The sequence below is a fragment of the Pollicipes pollicipes genome, unplaced genomic scaffold, assembly GCF_011947565.3.
Source record: "Pollicipes pollicipes isolate AB1234 unplaced genomic scaffold, Ppol_2.1 Scaffold_4339;HRSCAF=5111_pilon_pilon_pilon, whole genome shotgun sequence".
NCBI lineage: Eukaryota > Metazoa > Arthropoda > Thecostraca > Pollicipedomorpha > Pollicipedidae > Pollicipes > Pollicipes pollicipes.
In genome coordinates, this window is record NW_023596473.1 from 17,147 (window position 1) to 36,710 (window position 19,564).

A 19,564-nucleotide genomic window follows, 5' to 3' on the forward strand; every position below is an offset into this window, starting at 1 on the left:
CATCCGCCACTGGGCGACGTCTGGTCCAGCGGACAAGGCCACGATACGGGCGGAGCGATCACGAGTCAGACCACGAAGCTAGTCCCCGTCCACGGCCAGAGCACCGCCTACTCGACACGCCGACCCACGTCGTGCCTGTCTTCTGCTCTTTCTCGTAAGGCCACCTATCTCTGTCCGCAGGGTGGATCACAAAAACCGCCACCGTCCGCTGGCCAAAAGACCATTGACATCCTCTCCGAGTCCGGACACACCGACGGACATTGCCACAGACCCACAATCACCCGAAATCGACGGACACGGCCACACTTCGGAGGTCGGGCTGCTGGACAACCAACATCCCAAAATCGTATAAGGCTGGAAGGTGTTGCGATATTCATATGATCAGCGCAGACCAAAGGATATTGTCATCAAGTCGCTCTACGGAAAGTAGAGATAACCCGTTCACTTTCACTACCAAGTCCAAGTATAGCACTACATATCAACTATCAGGTCTCAGTATGCTGCGACCTACCCACAGATCTAACGACGGATTCGGAAACTGGCACAAGGAGATTCAAACACCATCACCGTTTCACGTTAAGAGAAGTCTTAGAGTATCGCCAAACATAGAATCCCAAGACGCTGCAGGCAGCACCGAACGGAATGTAGCACAATCCACAGGCCGCACGTGGTGGATGTCATCGACAACACCTGGTACAAGCGTAAAGCAAGCGCTCTTCCGAATCACAGCATCACGCGCCTGGAGAGGCGCGTAGCTGGTCAGAAAAGGCGCGCAGCAGACCCGCAGAAGACACAGACCAGCTGGAGCTGGTGCGGTGGCGCGGAGCGCACACCAGGGGCGAAACAGTGCGGTCCCGTCGGGCGCAGCGTACCACCCGGCCGTGTGTGCCTACAATCGGCTCGCCCCGCGCCGCGTACAGGATGCTCTTTGGACACGTCCTGGCGAATATCGACGCAAAATCCCTCATTTTCAGAAAGCCCGTTGACTAGTTCAAGCGCAGGTAATAAGTACATCGATGTCCCACGGAAGCGCTGGGCCGTGCGAGTACAAAACGCACTGGTCGAAAAGAAGACGAAATCGGGCACTAAAGGAGAACGCATACGCGAGCTAATGCAGATCGTTCACACCAGCATAGTACGAGGACAAACAGATCATGACAATAGACGAAGTCCCCATGTCCCGTAATCGTGTCTCCATGGCATCAGCCTCCATTCCATAAGCACACAACTTTGTTGAAGTCATCATCGTTCACGAACTACACTCCCCCTGAGCATTCCTCGAAACAGTTCATAGGAAGTCTAAGCTTGGCGATCTCCGGAACGCTCCGAGTCCTTCCACAAGACGCTAACAGGACGGCAAAGCTTCCACAACACAGCATCAAGGCCAAACGACTGGTTAGGCGCCGCACCGCTGCCGCCACGCGCAACAGACAGCACAGGCGAGATTAGCAGACGAGCTGAACCGCGACGCACGGTCACGCGTGGCGCCGTGCGCCGCAGATCGCTCACGAGCTTCGCACAGACAGGCATGCAGGCCCTGTTGTGCGCCGGACCAGGCGTCGCCTCCTACCCGTGTGAAGACAAAGCGACGCATGGTACTAACCCTGTTCCGTTGGCTACAGCGACAGCGAGCCCTGGCACAGCACCGCGCTACCTCCTGCTATCTACAAGCGCACTAGCTAATTGTCGGCGCGTGCTATCTGCCGATCGCCGGGCTCGGCCACGCGGGCAGCGTGGCCGAAAAACACCACTCGATATCACAGCTCGCACGGGCACCGCGGCTGGCAGGGAGGGTGCCGGGCGTCCCGCACCGGTGGCACAACTGTCATAGGCGCGAGGCATCGCCGCCGGCGCCCGACGGCCGGTCGGAGCGAGCCCTGCTGGCGGCCCGTTGGCCGCGGCGGGGCGCGCTCGTCGCGTGGCGTGACGTGGACCGAGGAGAAGGCGGCAGTCAGCCGGGCCGGTCGCGCACGGTGGCGCTGAGGCCGGCGCCGGTCACCGGCGGCATTTGACCAGCTTCCTCGGCTTGTACGGTGGGGAGGCGGCTGCGCATGCGGCCTCCAGACCGGGCTCCTGCAGCCGCCGCCACATGGCACGCAGCTCGTCCGGCGTCAGCTCGTGCGCCATCATTACGGCGTTGAACTCGCACGGCTCCATCGCGCGCCGCCAGAAGGTGAAGCCCACGTGGTCGGTGGGCCGCACGCCCAGCTTGCTGGCGCAGATGCCGGTGAGAAACACGTCTTCCAGGTGGTAGAGGGGCGTGGTGAGCGCGGTGCGGTACAGTCGCGCCGCTACATCGCTGCCCAGCACGTACGCTGTACCCGACACGTACGCCGGGAAGCGGCGGGCGGCGAACATGTACCGCGGCGAGAAGTACTTCGAATACTTGTCCAGCCTCGGCTCGGCGTTACAGATGAGCGCGCCGGTGATGAGGTCGGGTCGTCCCTCGGCCTTTAGGTACGCGTGCAACCGGGGGATGTTGACGTACATGTCTTCGTCTGCCTTCAGGATATAGTTCGGCTGACAGCTGGAGGTGACCCACTTGAGCATCATGACAGTCTTGAGCGTGAGGTTACTGTAGACGTCGACAAAGTCCTGCTGCACAAGATCGTCGTGCACCTCGCTCTCGGCAATCAGGTTCTCCACCAGCGAGCCGTTGGCCGTCGTGCCGACCAGGAAGCGGATGACGACATCGGCGGGCAGATTGGCCGGCGCTCCCCACGTCTGCCGGATGGCGTTCCGGGCCTGCCGGCAGCGGCGCCGCTAAGCCGGACGCCGGGGAGCATGGTCGACGGCCCCACACCCATCCGGCAGAATGAAGGGGAGCACAGACACGAGCACACTGCGGCAGGGACACAGTCTGGAGCGTGCGCAGCGCCAAAGGCAGCGCGCCGGCCAAGTTGCACCGCCTGTGGGGGATACCAGAGCACGAGGCACACCGGCGCATAGGAAAGGTTCGGAGGCAAGGCGGCCGGTACTGACAACAGGTCGCTAACTCCAGCTGGAGGGAGTAGCGCACCGCTCTCGTCCATTGCCATGGCCAGTCGCTGCACAAGAATGGTGAGGAGAAAACCCGGGCGCCATGCCATACGGGGACATAGAGCACTGCATCTAGGCGAAATTGCTGTCTGCCCGGAAGACCTCAGACAGCACTGGAAAGGCCCGAGCCGAGGAAGGCTTCCGGTGCTGAGAAGCGTGGAATATGGAACATAATGTAAGGAGCAGTGGAGGGTTTGGCGGCAATTTGGCAGCAGTCGCGTCGGTAGTTGTCGCAAGCGCGCCAGTGGTCCAGTGGACCAGCGAGTCCTTGTTTGTGGGCGCTGATAGCTATCACAAGCACTGAAGGAACACTAACAAGGACTCGCTTGAGATGTATGGAGGCGGATGGCTTGGTGATGCCGCATGGTGTGACTGATGGGGTCGCATGGCGAGGTTGTCCGCTAATCAACCACGTGACGCGGTGCTGAAATGTTCTTGAGCGATGCCCAAGTTCGGCCCGCCGTAGGCTGTCTGGTGAAGTTCACGCGTAGTTCTGGACTGGGGGGGGGGGGGGGGGGGTCTGGGGTTTCGCTTCTGTGGGCTGGTGCGGATGGTTGGCTTACCCGAGTGTTTTTCAAGGGTGGCACCAATAAATTTAAAGGGAAATGTTCAAATTTGAAGATACTGAAGCAAGCATCAGATATGATGCAATAGGCTTACTTATAACTATTGATATTTTAACTGAAAAAGACTGCCCTGGACAGCGCAATTCTCTGCTTAGTAAATATGCTCCTCAACGCGTTACGGCTTTATTACGTCATCGCACCTTGCACGACATTGAGCTAATTGACGGCCGTTATATTTGGAAATCACGCTCACGAACGTCAGATATGAACGCCTCGACAATTATGTTTTCTTGGCCTTGATCACCGCCTGGCTTATGGAATGACAGGATTTGAATAACGTTATTACGATGCCATGAATGCCAAGGTGACCTTAAAACACACTTTTCCCGATATATCTGTCCCAATTTTCGCCGGCGTGTAGCTCAGAAAATTTGAGCTGAGGTCTCAAGAATGGCAGGATTGTGAACACCACCAAGAACCCGTCAAGATGGCTATTTCAGTGCGAAATCCCATATCAATGTGGAACATTGACACGGGGATTATCACTTTCAGTGTTAAAGAGGCTGGCGTGTCCCAACAATAATGTGCGTGGGATGTTCCTCGATACTGCCTCTTCTAACCCTGGATGACAGAGTGGAGCTGTGAAGATGGAGCATACGTCGCAAAGAGGACGTCAATATCCATGTGCTACACCATGGCGACATCGTGCACATGCCCTGACTACCCTTTTTGGTGGCGACCAGTCTCCGACCACCATAAACAAAATGAATTGGGACGTTGAGCCTATAAGGCCAGGACTTGCTAGACCAAATGACCGAAGTCTTAATAAACATGGCGATGGAAATCCTCAAGGCTGCGAGCATATTACAGGGAATGCGCTTCGATGACTGACGAGATGTCGGAGAACCGAAGACGGTTCGCAGAGTGCTCTTCTACGTTAGGGAGTGGCTGAACTGTACTGAAGCCCGAGGCGCAGCGCCAAACAGCCTCAGGCGCTCCACGGACCCGTGCATGCTCTGCGTGACCTGGAAGTAAGCCGAGGTGGCTATACAGGTGTGCACCATGCATGACTGCCACATGTGCCAGGAGTTCACTCTCATGCTTTGAACAGTGACGAGATTGACGAAGGGGCAACCACACGTTCGGCGGAAAGCATTTACCGAGCTGATAATCAAGAGCCGCAAATTGCAACCTAGCAGCACCTGTTTGCCCTCGTTTCTAACAAGTTTCGAACGCGAATCACGCTGTATGCCAAATAATACAGGAACTTGGCAGTGGCACGAATTATGACGGAATCGAACAAGGGAATCAAATCGGTGAATCTGGGAATCTGGAACTAGGAATCGAATACGTTAAGAAAGCGCCATGACCGAGTATGTGAATGCAAGTTAACAGTATAAAGTCACCGATAACCCTGCAGGAAAACCACGAGAAAGGGTCAAAACACACGCACTTAACAGCTTTTGGTTTCTGCAAACAAGGCACTGATTCGCACGGCACCTCTCGGCATGTTCAAGCACTACAGGTGAGTCCGCTCGTCAGCTACGGTGGCAATTTCGTGGACCAGTTCGGAAGCCACTCTCACGACATAACTACGTTCCCTAACGCAATCAACCGATGGCGTATTGATGAGCTTATCCGCAAAAGTGAAATTTTGATTTCTAGAGCAGCCTTTGCACTTAAAAGCATACCAAAGTTACAAGTGAGTTTAATTCACCATACCTGGTGCTTACCTCAATATCTTCAAACGCAGAATATCCCCTTAAAAGACCGCCTCCACAAAGCCAGCAATCAGGCTTCCCCGACATGTCCGGCTCATCACCCAAGTTTCATTGCGTAATCCGGCAATACATATACCAGCGAAAGAGTAACAGAACCCTTCAGTTGCCAGGCTGACTGCGCCAACCTACTAACCGGGAAGTTTTTCACGGCCGACGAGACGACGACCAGCAGGAAGGGCCGACAGCCACCGGCGCTGTGTCCCGCCGGCTGCAGCAGGGTAGTGTTGTCGTCGGGACGGATGTAGTGACTGGTGTTGCGGTTCACCTCCGGGCCCCAGTCAAACCGCGGTACTGGCCAACAGACATGGGGCTGTCACGGTCACACCGGCCACCGACGCTCCAGCCAACCCGGGGCGGCCACCAGCAGTGGCGACGAAGGAATTGAGCACTCTTTATGGGCTTGGTTTTCGAGTAACAACGTTTTCTTTTCGTGGTATTGGGAGCGAGCCACCTATCAACATTTTGTGCTGCACTCGCCCATATGTCTCACGACAGTCAAACTTTGTATTGGAAGAGAACTTAGCTTGTTCAATATGGTACAGAGTTTACTTATTTCAACTTATTAAAGGAACCAAAACCATACTTAGCATCGGTAAAAGCCAAGTGGCGTAGATACCTCTACTCAAGGCTGGCTAACAAAAGCGAGCAGCCTGCTCACCAACAATGAACTTCATATTTATAAGCCAACTTCAAATGACGTCAATGCTGCCCTTGTATTGCATCCGGGGAGAGAGAGCGAGAGCGAGAGAGAGAGCGAGAGCGAGAGCGAGAGCGAGAGCGAGAGCGAGAGCGAGAGCGAGAGCGAGAGCGAGAGCGAGAGCGAGAGCGAGAGCGAGAGCGATAGCGAGAGCGAGAGCGAGAGCGAGAGCGAGAGCGAGAGCGAGAGCGAGAGAGAGAAGAGAGAGAGAGAGAGAGAGAGAGAGAGAGAGAGAGAGAGAGAGAGAGAGAGAGAGAGAGAGAGAGAGAGAGAGAGAGAGAGAGAGAGAGAGAGAGAGAGAGAGAGAGAGAGAGAGAGAGAGAGAGAGAGAGAGAGAGAGAGAGAGAGAGAGAGAGAGAGAGAGAGAGAGAGAGAGAGGAGAGAGAGAGAGAGAGAGAGAGAGAGAGAGAGAGAGAGAGAGAGAGAGAGAGAGTTTGACAATCTTTACCGTGCTTCTCTTTGAGCATGATCGGGATGTAGCCGATGAGACAGACCACAATGAAGGCGGCACAGATGGCAAACAGTGCACGCATGGAGCACGTGACCCCGTCCGGTGAGGCCGGCCGGTCCCGGACCGGCCGCACCCTCCGCATCGCACGCCACTCTGGGGAACAGCGCAGATTCAGGTCAGAGGTCAGGGACAGGGGGAGAGGAGCTATGGAACTCCCACTGGAGAACAGCAGACAATTACCCAGCAAGTCACCAGGATCAAAGTGGCACTTACTCAGTGCCACTTACAGTGGCACTTACTAAGTGGTCAGTCAATGAAAACTGCACTATAGCGTATCCCAGAGAGGAATGAGGCTGACTCCCTCATGTACCTAATTTCCCTTCCTCTTGTTTGGGAATGATATTCCATATATTCCCATGATGTGATGTACATTGTTGCATTACAGTGGAGATGGTGAAATTTAGGCAGTGGTGGTGGTTTCACCATGGGCTATGGCAGGTGTTGAGATTATTGCCCATACAAAATAACATAATGTGGAGACATAAATCACACAAATGCACTAACTTATCTGTTGCATGTGCACTCATTACACCCTTCAACAGCTGGGACTTAAGATATTTCAAAAAGGTTTACTGAAATATGGATTACTCAGGCCTGATTTTTGCTCGCCTTGTCAATGTGACATTGACAAGAGTTTATCATATCCTTTCATGCCCATGCTTAAGTAAACTATCCTCTCTAAGGTGTCAGGGGTCTTGGTGCCCCCTGGGCCAGTATTTTTCTTTAATCACGATAGATGGTTACTCAGAGAGTCAAAATTGGCATGCCTTCACTTAGCTCTGCCCTTCTCTCACCTCAGAAAGTTCAAGCTATGCACCTGTTAGCAATCACTAAGTGGACATCACCTATGAAAATATATGGCCATTATAATGGCTATTTGTTGCTTTGAAAGAATACATAGCCATTGTAGTTAAAAACAACCTAATGGCATAAGACCTATATACTAATTGCTATTAAGCCCTTGTAGGACCAATCATAGGTCTGCATTTGTTCCTTCAGCAGCAACAGCTGCTTACTTGATTATCTTATGATGAATGTTCACCAGTCTCAACCCTCCCCCAGCACACAGTGTGACTATGTGTAGGTGCCTAAATTTGGGCATGCCTTCACACTGTCCAAGGCAAACTCCCCCACTCCAAGTCCTGCACACTTAGGGAACTGCTTTATAGGCACCAAAACATCCACAGAAATGGGATTGCAACATCCTGACTGATCAACCTAGAACAGTTGAATGAAACATTACAAAAGGTTTAAAATAATGCAATTTATATAACATATGGAATATATAATAAAATCTACCAAATGGTTAAATGTATATTTCTCACACTAGTAAAAGCCCCAGTAACATGATACTTAACATTTGCATTCCATACAACTTGGTAAACTTGAATCTAACATGTTGCTTGAGAGACTGCATACAATCCAGCTCCTGTGAAATCCAAACATGCAGACCTTGACCTGAACACATGGCTTCTTGTGATTCAGACTAAAACCCCAGACCTTCAGTCTAACAGCCTGTCACCACAGCGTCAGATTAGGCAAAGGCGTCTACCACCACAACTGAATTAGAGAATCCCCCTTATTGCATCCTCTCATCATATCATATATCATATCATATGACATATCATAACAAACATATCCTCTCAAGCCAAATGGTCAAATCATGGAAGCCCTGGTTACATGGCCTTGTAGGTAGAAGAAAATTGATCCCAGGTGTGAGTGATGTTTGGGCTGTATTTTCACACAAGGTTTTCATTGCTCTCACACTTGCTCCCCTCCAGGACTGTGTGCAAGTCTGGTGGGTGTGACCATCCCAAGCACTTTGTGAAGGTGCCTTTGCTCCATGCAAAGCCCCTTGTCAAGGAAAATATATAAGCTTGATGCAGTATCGCCCTCTGATTTCCTTTTCATGAATAGCAAAAGAAGAACATCACCATATATCAAAACATGCTATCATTTCAACAGCATTAACAACCATCGAATAACGCCCAACGGAGGCAGGCCTTGTGTGGCAGGCATTTCCCTTACCCTCAGTATTCGTGATACTACACCCAAAACATAAGGCACAACCCAAATGACAAGGTCCACGAAATAATACAAACCAGCACCACCCGCCATGAGGCGCCCGCGGCCTATCCGCGCCCTTCTCCGGGCCCTACAGGGCCTCGGAGTCCCAGCACACTATCCCCCAAGGTCGCGCGCGCTTGCTCAACTGTCCCAAGCGTTCACGGCCTCGATCAATGATGCTTGTGCCCAGCTTCTCAAAGCTTACGCTGTGCGAATACGAGCTAGCTGATGATGACGTAACTGGTCAATCAATCCTCGTTTGTCATTTTGCTGGCCATGTTAGGCACAGTTTTGCACATAATTGTTTCATTCAGCTTGAATTTCGCCGTCTGCGCGACTCGAAACACAGATTCCTCATTTCTTACGCAATGTTGTCATGCTCACCTGCCGGATTCCTCACCGATACCAAACCGCAACAAGGAGATTCCCAAAGCCCGACTTGCGTGAGAGCAACGAGCGCCGTGACTGACTCCGTAATTCATATTAAGTTCCGACATGGCTTTGAACTTATGGCTCGCAGACGTTGTATTATGCATGGTGTTATGAATACCTCTCTAGAAATGGTGGCTGTACTCACTAATAGTCGACCTAACAAGAGAAAAGCTCTTTGGAAGTTATAAGTCTCCCGGCAATAGACATATTTATTTGGACTATTTATGCATTTCATTGTTCTTGGTCCTACCATGGGCAGCAAACGTCACTTTACTGGGATTCAGCAAGAAGCATTCATGCATTCACGCCGTCTCATGCATGCTTGTCACTTGGCAGGGTGGTCGTCGCGCACAGTTTTGTACAGATTGCACAGTACAGATTATGTGCAACGACCAGAACCCTTTAATCATGAGCTAAACCGTACAGCCATACACCACACGTACCTCGAAATTTATCCCTTGCAAACAGTAGCCACCTGGTGTAAGTCTCACCGGGGCATCACCACGTAGCCCCCACCCTCCACCGCCACTGAATTATGCCGACATCACCCTTCTACCCGCCCGAATTTTTCACCGGCTCACAATACGCCATCGCTGCCCGCGAGAAGCCCTTGCCCATGTGACGCGTAGGCTCACCTCCATTGCTATCCGCAGGGTTTCATTGAGTCAAGCATCTGTGACGCATTTTGCCCGTCATGAGAAAAGTTCGATTCAAGTGGTGGAAATTCACAGTCGCCCCGAGATGTGCAAGGTATATGAGCTATGCAAGTTTAAAAAGTTAACACCAAAAACATGGACCTGGCTACGACGCGTCCTCCTTCATGGCACAACATTAAGGCCGCACACATTATTCATTGATAAACTGTTTTCCTACAGACGGTTCATTAAAGCGTATCAAGCGATGCCAGGCAGGGGCCAGCACGTCATTTAACATCACACACTAGCGACATTTTTGTATACAGCCTTGAACAATATTTGTATACAGTCTGGAGAAAAATTAAAATGTCTGGACAAGAATACGCAAGAAAAAAGTAACTGCCGCGTGTCAGATGCGGACACAGCATTGAAACAATAGTCTAAAACAAGAAACTGGCAGCTTAAAACAAGTAAATGGCAGCTTTTTAAAAAATTGTGGCATGGTCGCTTTCGGAACTGTTCGTACGTATCCGTTATCAGGGTACCATGTCCTGTGTCGGAATGCATGTTGGCTTTTAGATGAGCCATGAATGGTGACTGGGGGTGCACCCACTTTGCACAAAGCGTAGAAATTCATCGGTGAGGTGACGTTTCCTGTCATCTCATGCATTCTGAAACATTTGGTACCAAAGTCGGAAACATAGGAAAACTAGGGGGTCGCGTATCAAGTGCATCATTGGCAACTTCCTCGAAAAATGCGGCTAAAATCGGGCAACTTTGCTTCCAAGTACGTTAACACTCGTTGCATGGATATGCAGCAGCCAACACCGTGTACCAGCCCAGGCCTTCATTTCACATCAGTTTCATTAATACACCCTGGCTAGTTAATCTTTAGGTGAGCTGAAGTGTCGAATCTCGTCCGAAATGACGTACTTCAGCATGTGTAGATGAAAAGCGCTCATGCAGGCACTGGGGTTCCTCATCACCTTTCCATATCACAGCTTTGCAACTGTTGGTGCCCACACTTGACCATACATACATGTTTGATCTAAAGGCTACGTTAGACATATCTGACCTAACCCGACGTTGCAAAAATGTATGTATGTCACCCATCTTGGGCGCTCGTCCCCCAGCTCAGACAATAAGGGAGTCAATTGGGTCCTGAGGGAGGGGAGGGGAGGGGATGGGTAGGGGAGATGTCCAGCCCAGGGTTTCGGGGTGCTCTTTCACTCTCAGGGTATCCTTATAGACTTTGCGACATATTTATAGACCACATGGCATCGTTTCGGCCCTCGAGCCGTGTCCTAACCTTCCGCCAGGGGTTGGCGCGCCTATGAGCTTTCATGACCATTACACGCCATGTTTCGTTCCGCCCTGTGCCAGGCGCACCTTAAGGGATGTTCTCCACACTCTCGAGAGAGCTAGGTCACTCCTGTGGCACACGCACCAGATGGTGATCAGGTCACGTCCCAGCAGGTCATTGAGCCTTTTCCAGAGACCACCGCTACGACCCGTGTTGGCGCTCTTTCCGTCCGTGGTGAAGCCAACCAATTTGTCGAGAGGCAGATCCAGCCCCTCAACAACAGTTTTGACCGCATCTAGTAGACATTTTGCGCCATCTCCTTCCGGTTCCACCACGCTTATAATGTTGGTCTGCAGCTCAGCGTCAGCATCGATTGCTCTGGCGGTGACGAATTTGTTGTCTTGCTGCTGACGGTCCATACTTCCGTCGGTTTGTAAGCTGCACACAACTCCAGCGGCAATCTTGGCGCCAATCTTGCTCCGCTCTAGGTTGGCGACGACGCTGGGCATCTCCCTGTACGCATCCGGATCTCTGTTGTGAAGAGCTGCAGGAGGCGGCTCTATTGGCTACAGGTCCACTTCCCAACCACCCTCTCTTACAGCTGTCCAGACTCGCTGCTCGTGCAGCGCCGCGAGCGAGCGGGCTGGCCACGACCAATCGGCCAGAGTCTCGTGCAGGCTATCGTTGTAAACAGCAACGGCGAACTCCAGAAGCGTCTTGGTGACACTAGCGGCAGTCCTCTTGAGGATGGGCATCCATGGGTGTTTCGAGCTTCCGCTATTCCACTGCTGCTCCAGGTTTTTCGCATCCACAGCAGCAGCATGCCATTTTCCGTGCACATGATCTACCAAGCTCATCAGTTTCTCCTTGCTGTCCGCTCTGACGCCGCTGGCCACGTAAACCCGCACGTTTACCGAAGCCTTGGCTCCACGTCGTGATTTGCGCAGATGGTGCACACCGTAGCAGCTCGCTTCCTGCCCTCATCTGCCGTTTTTTTTAGAGGGCAGTCGAAGGCGTTCAACAGCCACTGAGCATTCAGTTTGGCTTCATTGTACCACTCGTCAGCTGTCGCGCTGCGCTGGTTTGGTTCCGCTGCAGTGACAGGGTGCGTCTCCGAAGCAGTAGGGTAGATCGTCGAAGCGGCAACAAGCGCTCCAGAAGAGGCGGGTTGAGTATACCAGGCGGAATCTAGGAGCAGGGAAGTTGCAAGGATTAGGACTGACCATCGAACAAGAGAGAACTCTTACCAAAGGACGCAAGGATACTAAGACAGGCGTTTTCTGACTGCATGTATCAAGTTGCCAACTTTTGTTTTCTGTTGATGAAAACCGGGATATTATTTTCGGAGATATCATGGCACTGGCAGCAATGCAAATACCAAGCAAGTGGTTTCCTCCTTTGTAAGGAGTTTGAGGTCCAACCGTGTGCCGCGTCCTGTTTAAACAAACATCGTGATAAAAAAGCACGACAACCCTCGTACACATTCTACATAAGCGTCAGGTTTTCAGGGCATAAATATCTCGCCGCGGGTCATTTACACCAGGGTTATCACCACACGAGTCACTAAACATGATTACGAGTTTTGTTGAGTTTTGTACCAATACACCTCCCCATTCCGTCAAGGCTCACATACTCCTCACTCTTCCCTTGACACCTTTCCACACCTATGGATTTCTGATTATTTCGATATTTTGCAAATCGCATGCAAAATTTCAGTTAGCTTCCATCTCTTGCCTCTAGTATCCCACGAAATCCACTAGTTATAGTGAGCCACGCCATTCAGACCTACAGAATGTGGCAGGCCTTTCCCGTTTTCTTGCCCTGCCCTGTGACCCCGTGGACCCAAAAGTAGCAACTGCACAGTGCGCATCGAGCTGGGGATGAAAGAGGATCAAATACCTACCTTTTTCGCAAAGAACCGTCGTATGTCCATCGTAGAACAGAACGAGAGCAGAACAGAACGAGAGAGAACGAGAGAACAGAACGATAACACCAGCCGACAACGGATCCGCCACAGGCAACTGAATTAACGTTTTTAGGGCCTTGCTTCTACCCTGTTTAGGGCATTGCTTCTTCCCTAGTGTTATATTGCCCTGCTTCTACCAACCGGGGGTTTGCCGCCTCTGCCAAGCAACGATTTCGTATATGCTACGTCGTTGAAGTGCCGTAGTAAAAAAGCCGCCGGCTGCCAAGAAGCCACCATGTTAGGAAAAAAAAAGCCGTGAAAAAACTATAAAGAAAGATAAAAATGTTGTCGTTTGTAATTCTGAGCTTCAGGCATGCCCCACCATTGCTGATTTTTCTACTCAGGCAGTGCATTACCGTTTTTTACTTATCTTTATTTGACATCCCACGGGGAAGGCTAAATTAGTTCACTGGGAGAGGGGGGGGGGGCAATTTCGGTCACTGCGGGGGCATTTGTCCACCCCCTTCCCAATTAACATGTTATCCGAGGCCCTGTGCTCGGGTTGGGGGTCAATTTAACCCGCTCTAAAGGTCCTCTAGAATGGTTTCCGAATATCAAAGCGTCGCCGCGCCAAATTTTGCATAGTTGTAAAAGACTGAGTAGTCGATCGCTTGATATAAAACATTAAGGGGCAATTTTCAAGGTTGCTGACCTATGGCAGGTTAAAGTCAAGCCATGAATTCAGTGAGAATAATTTCTAGGGAAACGCTCAATCTGATGCAGCAACGGAGTGTTACACAAAGCTATACATATCTGAGATAGCTTCCTGAGCAACACAACAATTGGATGAACAAATTCCATTGGCCTAGAATCAGGTATGAAGGTCAAACAAAGATAAAAACCAACCTGTTTCATTACTGTAGTGCTTGTCGTATGTGGCAGCTTCTGCTGGTCATTTTGAATTTATTAATTGCATAAACCACATTATAAATGTTCCATTGACTTCTAAGGGTCAGAATAGGTCACTGACCCAAAATGAACCTCGTCAACATTCAGTTTTTAGGAGCATACTACCCAGCGTAATCTGTGACACTTATTCAAATGCAGAATTTAAAGCAGTCTTGTATGATTTTGGTCACCATGAACTGCGAAAGGTCAAACAAGATCACTGACCTTAAATGAGCACCAGTGCACTTTTGCTTAGAACAGGTGCTTACGTTCTGGGGCACTTTGGACACCGATCTGGAGTTTGAACCTTTTTGACCTTATTTGACATGAAGGTTATGACCTAGGAGTTTTAAAGTTTGCCGCATATCGGCCAATACATACAGGCCATTTCACATACATGCCAATACACCATATGAATTTTGTGTCTCTAGCTTTCTTCATTTCTTAGATCTCAGAAGTGAGTCAAATGACCCCCCCCCCAGCCCAGCCCAGCGAAGGATATTCAACTGGCCACCAGCGTGTGTGTTAAGTTAAAGTCTATTTAATAAGCAATACCAAAGTTAGAATTGTGAATTGCCTTACGTTAAAACAACGTGGGATACATTCGCTGAAAAAGCAAATTGGGAAGGTTAGACGTCGGGCGCTTGGCTCGCCCCCACCCCCCCCCAATCATTCATACAAATTAACAACCCTACTGCCAAGCATTTGTAACAGGAGGTCCGCAGAACCCAGCCTAACTCGTAAGAGTTGTGGAGAAAGGCCTTAAATCACTCCACAAAAGGTTCACACACAATAGGCTGAAGGAGAACCCATCAAGATCCAATACGCAGGCAAAGGCGCTTTGGAACAGGACAACGCATCGGAACGCTCTGAGCATTCGCTAGCCGCATTCATGCATCTGCATGTGCATGCACCAACGCTTCAGACGACACCCTTGCAACCAGCGTCCACCGAATGCCTACTGACACCGGCAAATGCATGAACGGAGAGAGCATGTGTCCCGACAGGTACAAAACCATTGTATTACGGGCTCACATGCACCATGCCCTTGAACATTGCTCATCATGGCTCCTTGTACAACAGGAGCTTAGGCAAGTTAAGCAAATCCTATCCAACAAAGATTACGACCTACGTACTGTGGAAGACCACATCAACCAGACCATGTCCAAGTATCTGAAGTGGTTTGGTTTTTGGATTAGAGCCCTTTCGACCAGACATGATCATTTCAGGGCTATGGAATGAAGGCAAATGGTTAACGATGGGACAGACGTGTGCGCGCTTGGGGGCCAACCGCCGAGCTTTAACCCGCGCATGCGCGGTTACCCGGTCGGAGTCCCCCCTCGCACGGGGCTCTCGGCCCAATCGTGGCTGACGCGTGCAGCCTGCCCCGGACAAGCGGAGTGTCGCAAGGACGCAGGACGAAGCAAGATTCAGGATAAAAGGGACGGATGAAATCGGACGGACGAAAGTATCTGAAGTGAAACCAAAAACAGAACATCAGAATACAAACCATCTGTTCTTTAACAAGTTCCCCGGCTATAAGGCTGACCAAAAAATCCCCGCAAAGCATTGTTCATTATCATCGCCCCAATCAAGTTTTTGCCAACAATAGCCAAATTGCCAATGACATCATCTAACTTAACCTCGATTACCGGAGTCCAACTGCATGCTCCTCGATCGTGCAAAATAAAACTTCGCGTGAATCGGCTCCACTAAAAAACTACGTCATATATCACCATCAATCCAGGATAGGAGACTGTGCCCTTCTATCTTATAGTGCGTATATTGGTCACATAGCATCGACAGTATCCAGACGCCTGACCATGCAGCTGCAAAACGGCGGCCCACGCACACACGGAGACCCAACACAAACCCACCTGACTCGCCAAATGCTCAGTAACACAAAAGTCGTCGCATGCCCCACACCGAGACATGGACTTGTCGCTCTAACAGTAATACGTATCCGCGAATGGGACCCCCTCATTAGCAAACAAGTGCGCGTCTAACCCTCAAGGCCACCATTAGGGCGCAGAGCGCAGGGCCGTCGAGTGTTTGGCAGATGAGCGTTGTTACCTTTCAATGGCGAGTACATGTGAGGCGCAAATGCTCGTGTCTGTGTTGCGATATGCATTTAGTGTGTTTGCACCATACCAGTATAACAAAAAACTGATGCATGTAGACATGAGATCCATGTTTGCATGGTCACGAGAAAACTCGAGTTTTACAAGCACGCGATTAGATAAGACGGTAGTAATCAAGGCTCTATAACAAGGCCTCAGTAGTCAAGGGAGGTAGTCATCAAGAGAGGTGTGCTCCAGAATATTAAGCATTACAAAAAAGTGTCATTGTTTCTAAACCCCTGCTGCGAATTCGGACGTCAATCTAAGGTTGCGATTGGTCATAGGATTCGGCGTCGTCACAGCTTTAAACCCCGAGAAACCCCGGTTGCCAAAAAATTTGCTGTTTTTTGTTGCCTTGGTTGGTATTGCGCGAAATACCGGTGTCGCCAGAGATATCTGGCTGATTTAGAACATAAAATTTAGATAAGCTCAGAGTTGACACCGGCAAGGGTCAATGGAACCCAGCTGTCACTCTCCATGCCGTTTTCTTTTAATTTGAACGCTCATTTTGTTTTGACGACCTATCCGGCGCAGTGATGTGATGCTGTTTTATGACCGTGCTAGTCAAAATAATTAAGGTAAGGCTAGGGATTTAAAACCGCAGCGGACGTAAGAATCTGGAATCTGCCACCATATGCCTATAATTGTTGGCTCGGATATGAGTTTAACAATGAGATAATGTTTCTTGGTTGTTATTTAAGGGATTACTATAGGAATTATTACTGTCAGTGATCTGTGAACTGCCTGGTGGCAAACATCACTTTGGTTGGGTGATGGATGCCATAGGATGTGGTAGAATATGAAAAACGACTGAATACCACTCAAGCTATCTTGGCAGTATGACATTATTTTCAATATACTGAATATCATAAGTCGACGGAGCTGTTCAACGGGCGCGGGTAACGGCCCGTATGACACGGGCTGACATGCTGCTGGCTCCGGACCTGCCTGGCCTTGCGCCCGCAGGTGAGCGTCGTCCCACCCGTCAACGGCGCTACAATCCCGGAGCCGCCGCGCCTGTCCGCGGCTACGGCCGAGCTACGGGTGTCCGTACGTCACAGACGGTTGTCCGCCCGGCTTCACGTTCCTGGCGCTGGTCACGGCGTCGGACGACGTAACCGTCCGGCTCACCCGTCGCGGCGAGAAATCCTAGCCCTGAGACGCGGCCCCGCTCCTGTCACTGCCCACCGCCGACGGCCTGCAGAGCTGCTCTTCGATCCCGGAGTGGTGTCCTCTCGGTATCGGCGCCAGCAAGAGCGACCATCGACAGAGCTTCCGACCAGCCTGCCCGCCAACCCTCTGGGCGTATTGCTGTCTACTCGCTGATCACACTGTTGTTGATGCGATTCAACAGATAAAACAAGAATTCAAGACACCGCCTGAAGTACACAGAAGGATCCAGGAAGAACCAAGAGCAAGCTTGCATTGTGCCGTTAGATCCATTAAGCATAAGTGTTTAGCCAATAAGATGGTCAGAGACCCCGCAAGAACTCAGAGCCAGCCTGGAAATATGGGGATCCAGTAATAACCAAGGTGCAGCGTAAAGTCGAAGGCACCAGGAAGAACCAGACACTCACCTTGAAACATGGTTAGATTGCATTGTCATTTCTAGAGCCTTGGTAATAAATATTTACATAGATAAGAAATTTCTTTAGGTAAAGGTAGGTAAGACATGCATTTTTGGGTGATGGCAGGCGTACGTGTGTGTTTTTCTTTGAGGATAAGGCTATTACTTCTGCCTTATCTACGTGAATAATGTTCCTCGCAAATGCACTGAACAACTTACGTAAGTACGCAACTACATCGACCTTGTCTAAAATCGTCACTAGAAAATGTCCAGTGAAGGATGAAACGCTGAGAATATGACTCACACCAGACCCCGCAATATGACACTCTACATCTTTGTGTCAAGAGCTTTGGTGCAATTTTAAACAAACATCGAGAAGGAGCGAAGGCTGTCATCAGATTTATTAGGGAAACAAAAATCATCAATACTGAGTCCGCTAAGATCTTTGACACAAAATATTTAGACAAAATAAGCTGCTTCCTAAGTTCACAAATGTAAATGTGCATATATATGTATATATATATATATACACATATATATATATATGTATATATATGTGTATATATATATATATATATATATATATATATATATATATACATATATTCTGCCTCGCGTGGCTTGTGCATGAATACGTCTGCATGTCTAGGGGGTGATTGCAGGCGTATGTGGGTCAGCGTGTGCTTACGTAGTTGAGTGACCTGCGCATGCATTTGCGCCATTGCTGTCGTTTTGTTTGAAATTAGCTGTTTTGTGACCATACACTTTTTAAGATGAAATGCAAACGTCTATTACAAATCACGTCTGTTTCATGGAGCTTTGAAAGGACATACTGGACAGAATTGCCACATCATACACAAACTGCAATAGCAATAAATCGTGCAAAACATGTTTTATGGCAGCTTGTATGCTCTGATCGGGTTTCAAGTGCCCGTCGTCAAGTAAAGGCATTTACCGCTAACGTTTTTTTTTTATTTTACAATTTACTCACCGTGGAAAAAGTTATTGATGAACGCAGCAGCAGAGTTTGAGCAGAAGCACCGACCGCACAGTTTAAGCAGAAGCATCGAAGCGCCAGCGCCAAGTTCTGCCAGATTCATGGCTGGTCGGACTGAGTCCTGACAGAGTCACGGTGGAGTCGGAGTGAAGCCTGAACAGGGCCACCGAAGATCGGAGCAGGGTTGCATGGAGTCGGCACTCATTGAGATAATAGGCTGCCAACGTTAGTGGCGAATGAGCGCTGCGGGCTTAGCGAAATATTTTCAAATCGTCAGTTATTGTTCTGGTAAATACGCACCACTTACCAGACAAATGTCTCCAACATTAAAACGTGGTGGTGATCTAGTTTTGACCGACGCCTGCAGAAGTAGCCGGGGATTGCTTGCAAGCGACACACAAGCAACCCTGAAAACAGACGAACCGAACAAATGAAGTCAGCTTTTTGCAGCGTGGGATCACGTACTTGCATCGGCCGTACGAATCCTAAACAGAAAAAAAGTAGGAAGAGGACTGTTCCACCATGTTACGAACATGCTGCTCATTAGGAAAAGAGAAGTAAGGCGGGATCGAAAAACGCGTCAATAATGCGGAAGGAAAGCGTATGCCAACCACATCATCCATCAGTAGAACTGCGCGCATTCGAGGTGACGCAAATCAGCGTATCGATGGAAATCTCCTAACCCTTCGCTGCAATGTAAGATTCGTATCACTCCAATGACAGCTAAGAAACGCATTTGGAAGCAGCCTGATAAGTTTTAAAACATACGGAGCATTAGTAGCTCAACATTGGTCGCCGCACCACGCCTTACACATCTCCCCATCCCCCTCCCCCTCCCCCCCCCCGCCCCACCTCCACTCCTCGGAATAGTTCACCTGCAGCCTGGATCGGGTCGGTGCGACCTTACATCGACAGACACTTGTCTACTCACCGTGACGTCCCACCAAGCTATGTCAGCATTCACAGCTGTGTCACGGAGTATCGATCGACAAATG

At 50.1% G+C, this 19,564-nt stretch overlaps 1 protein-coding gene across 3 annotated transcripts; it reads right to left on the bottom strand.

Annotated features, from left to right (window-relative positions):
* Positions 1-1,912: 1,912 nt before the first annotated feature.
* On the bottom strand, positions 1,913-18,946 carry LOC119097760 (beta-1,3-galactosyltransferase 1). 3 transcript variants are annotated; one of them, XM_037220733.1, is made up of 4 exons: positions 18,877-18,946; positions 6,532-6,687; positions 5,520-5,677; positions 1,913-2,745 (listed from the first exon to the last, which is right to left on the bottom strand). In XM_037220733.1, exons 2-4 carry the CDS (start codon positions 6,674-6,676, stop codon positions 1,996-1,998), a joined length of 1,053 nt encoding a protein of 350 aa, XP_037076628.1. In that variant the 5' UTR covers positions 6,677-6,687; positions 18,877-18,946; the 3' UTR covers positions 1,913-1,995. The 3 variants fall into 3 exon arrangements, with proteins under 3 accessions (XP_037076628.1, XP_037076627.1, XP_037076629.1); XM_037220732.1 differs by lacking the exon at positions 18,877-18,946 and adding an exon at positions 8,697-8,791; XM_037220734.1 differs by lacking the exon at positions 18,877-18,946 and adding an exon at positions 7,389-8,644.
* Between the last annotated feature and the right edge of the window lie 618 nt (positions 18,947-19,564).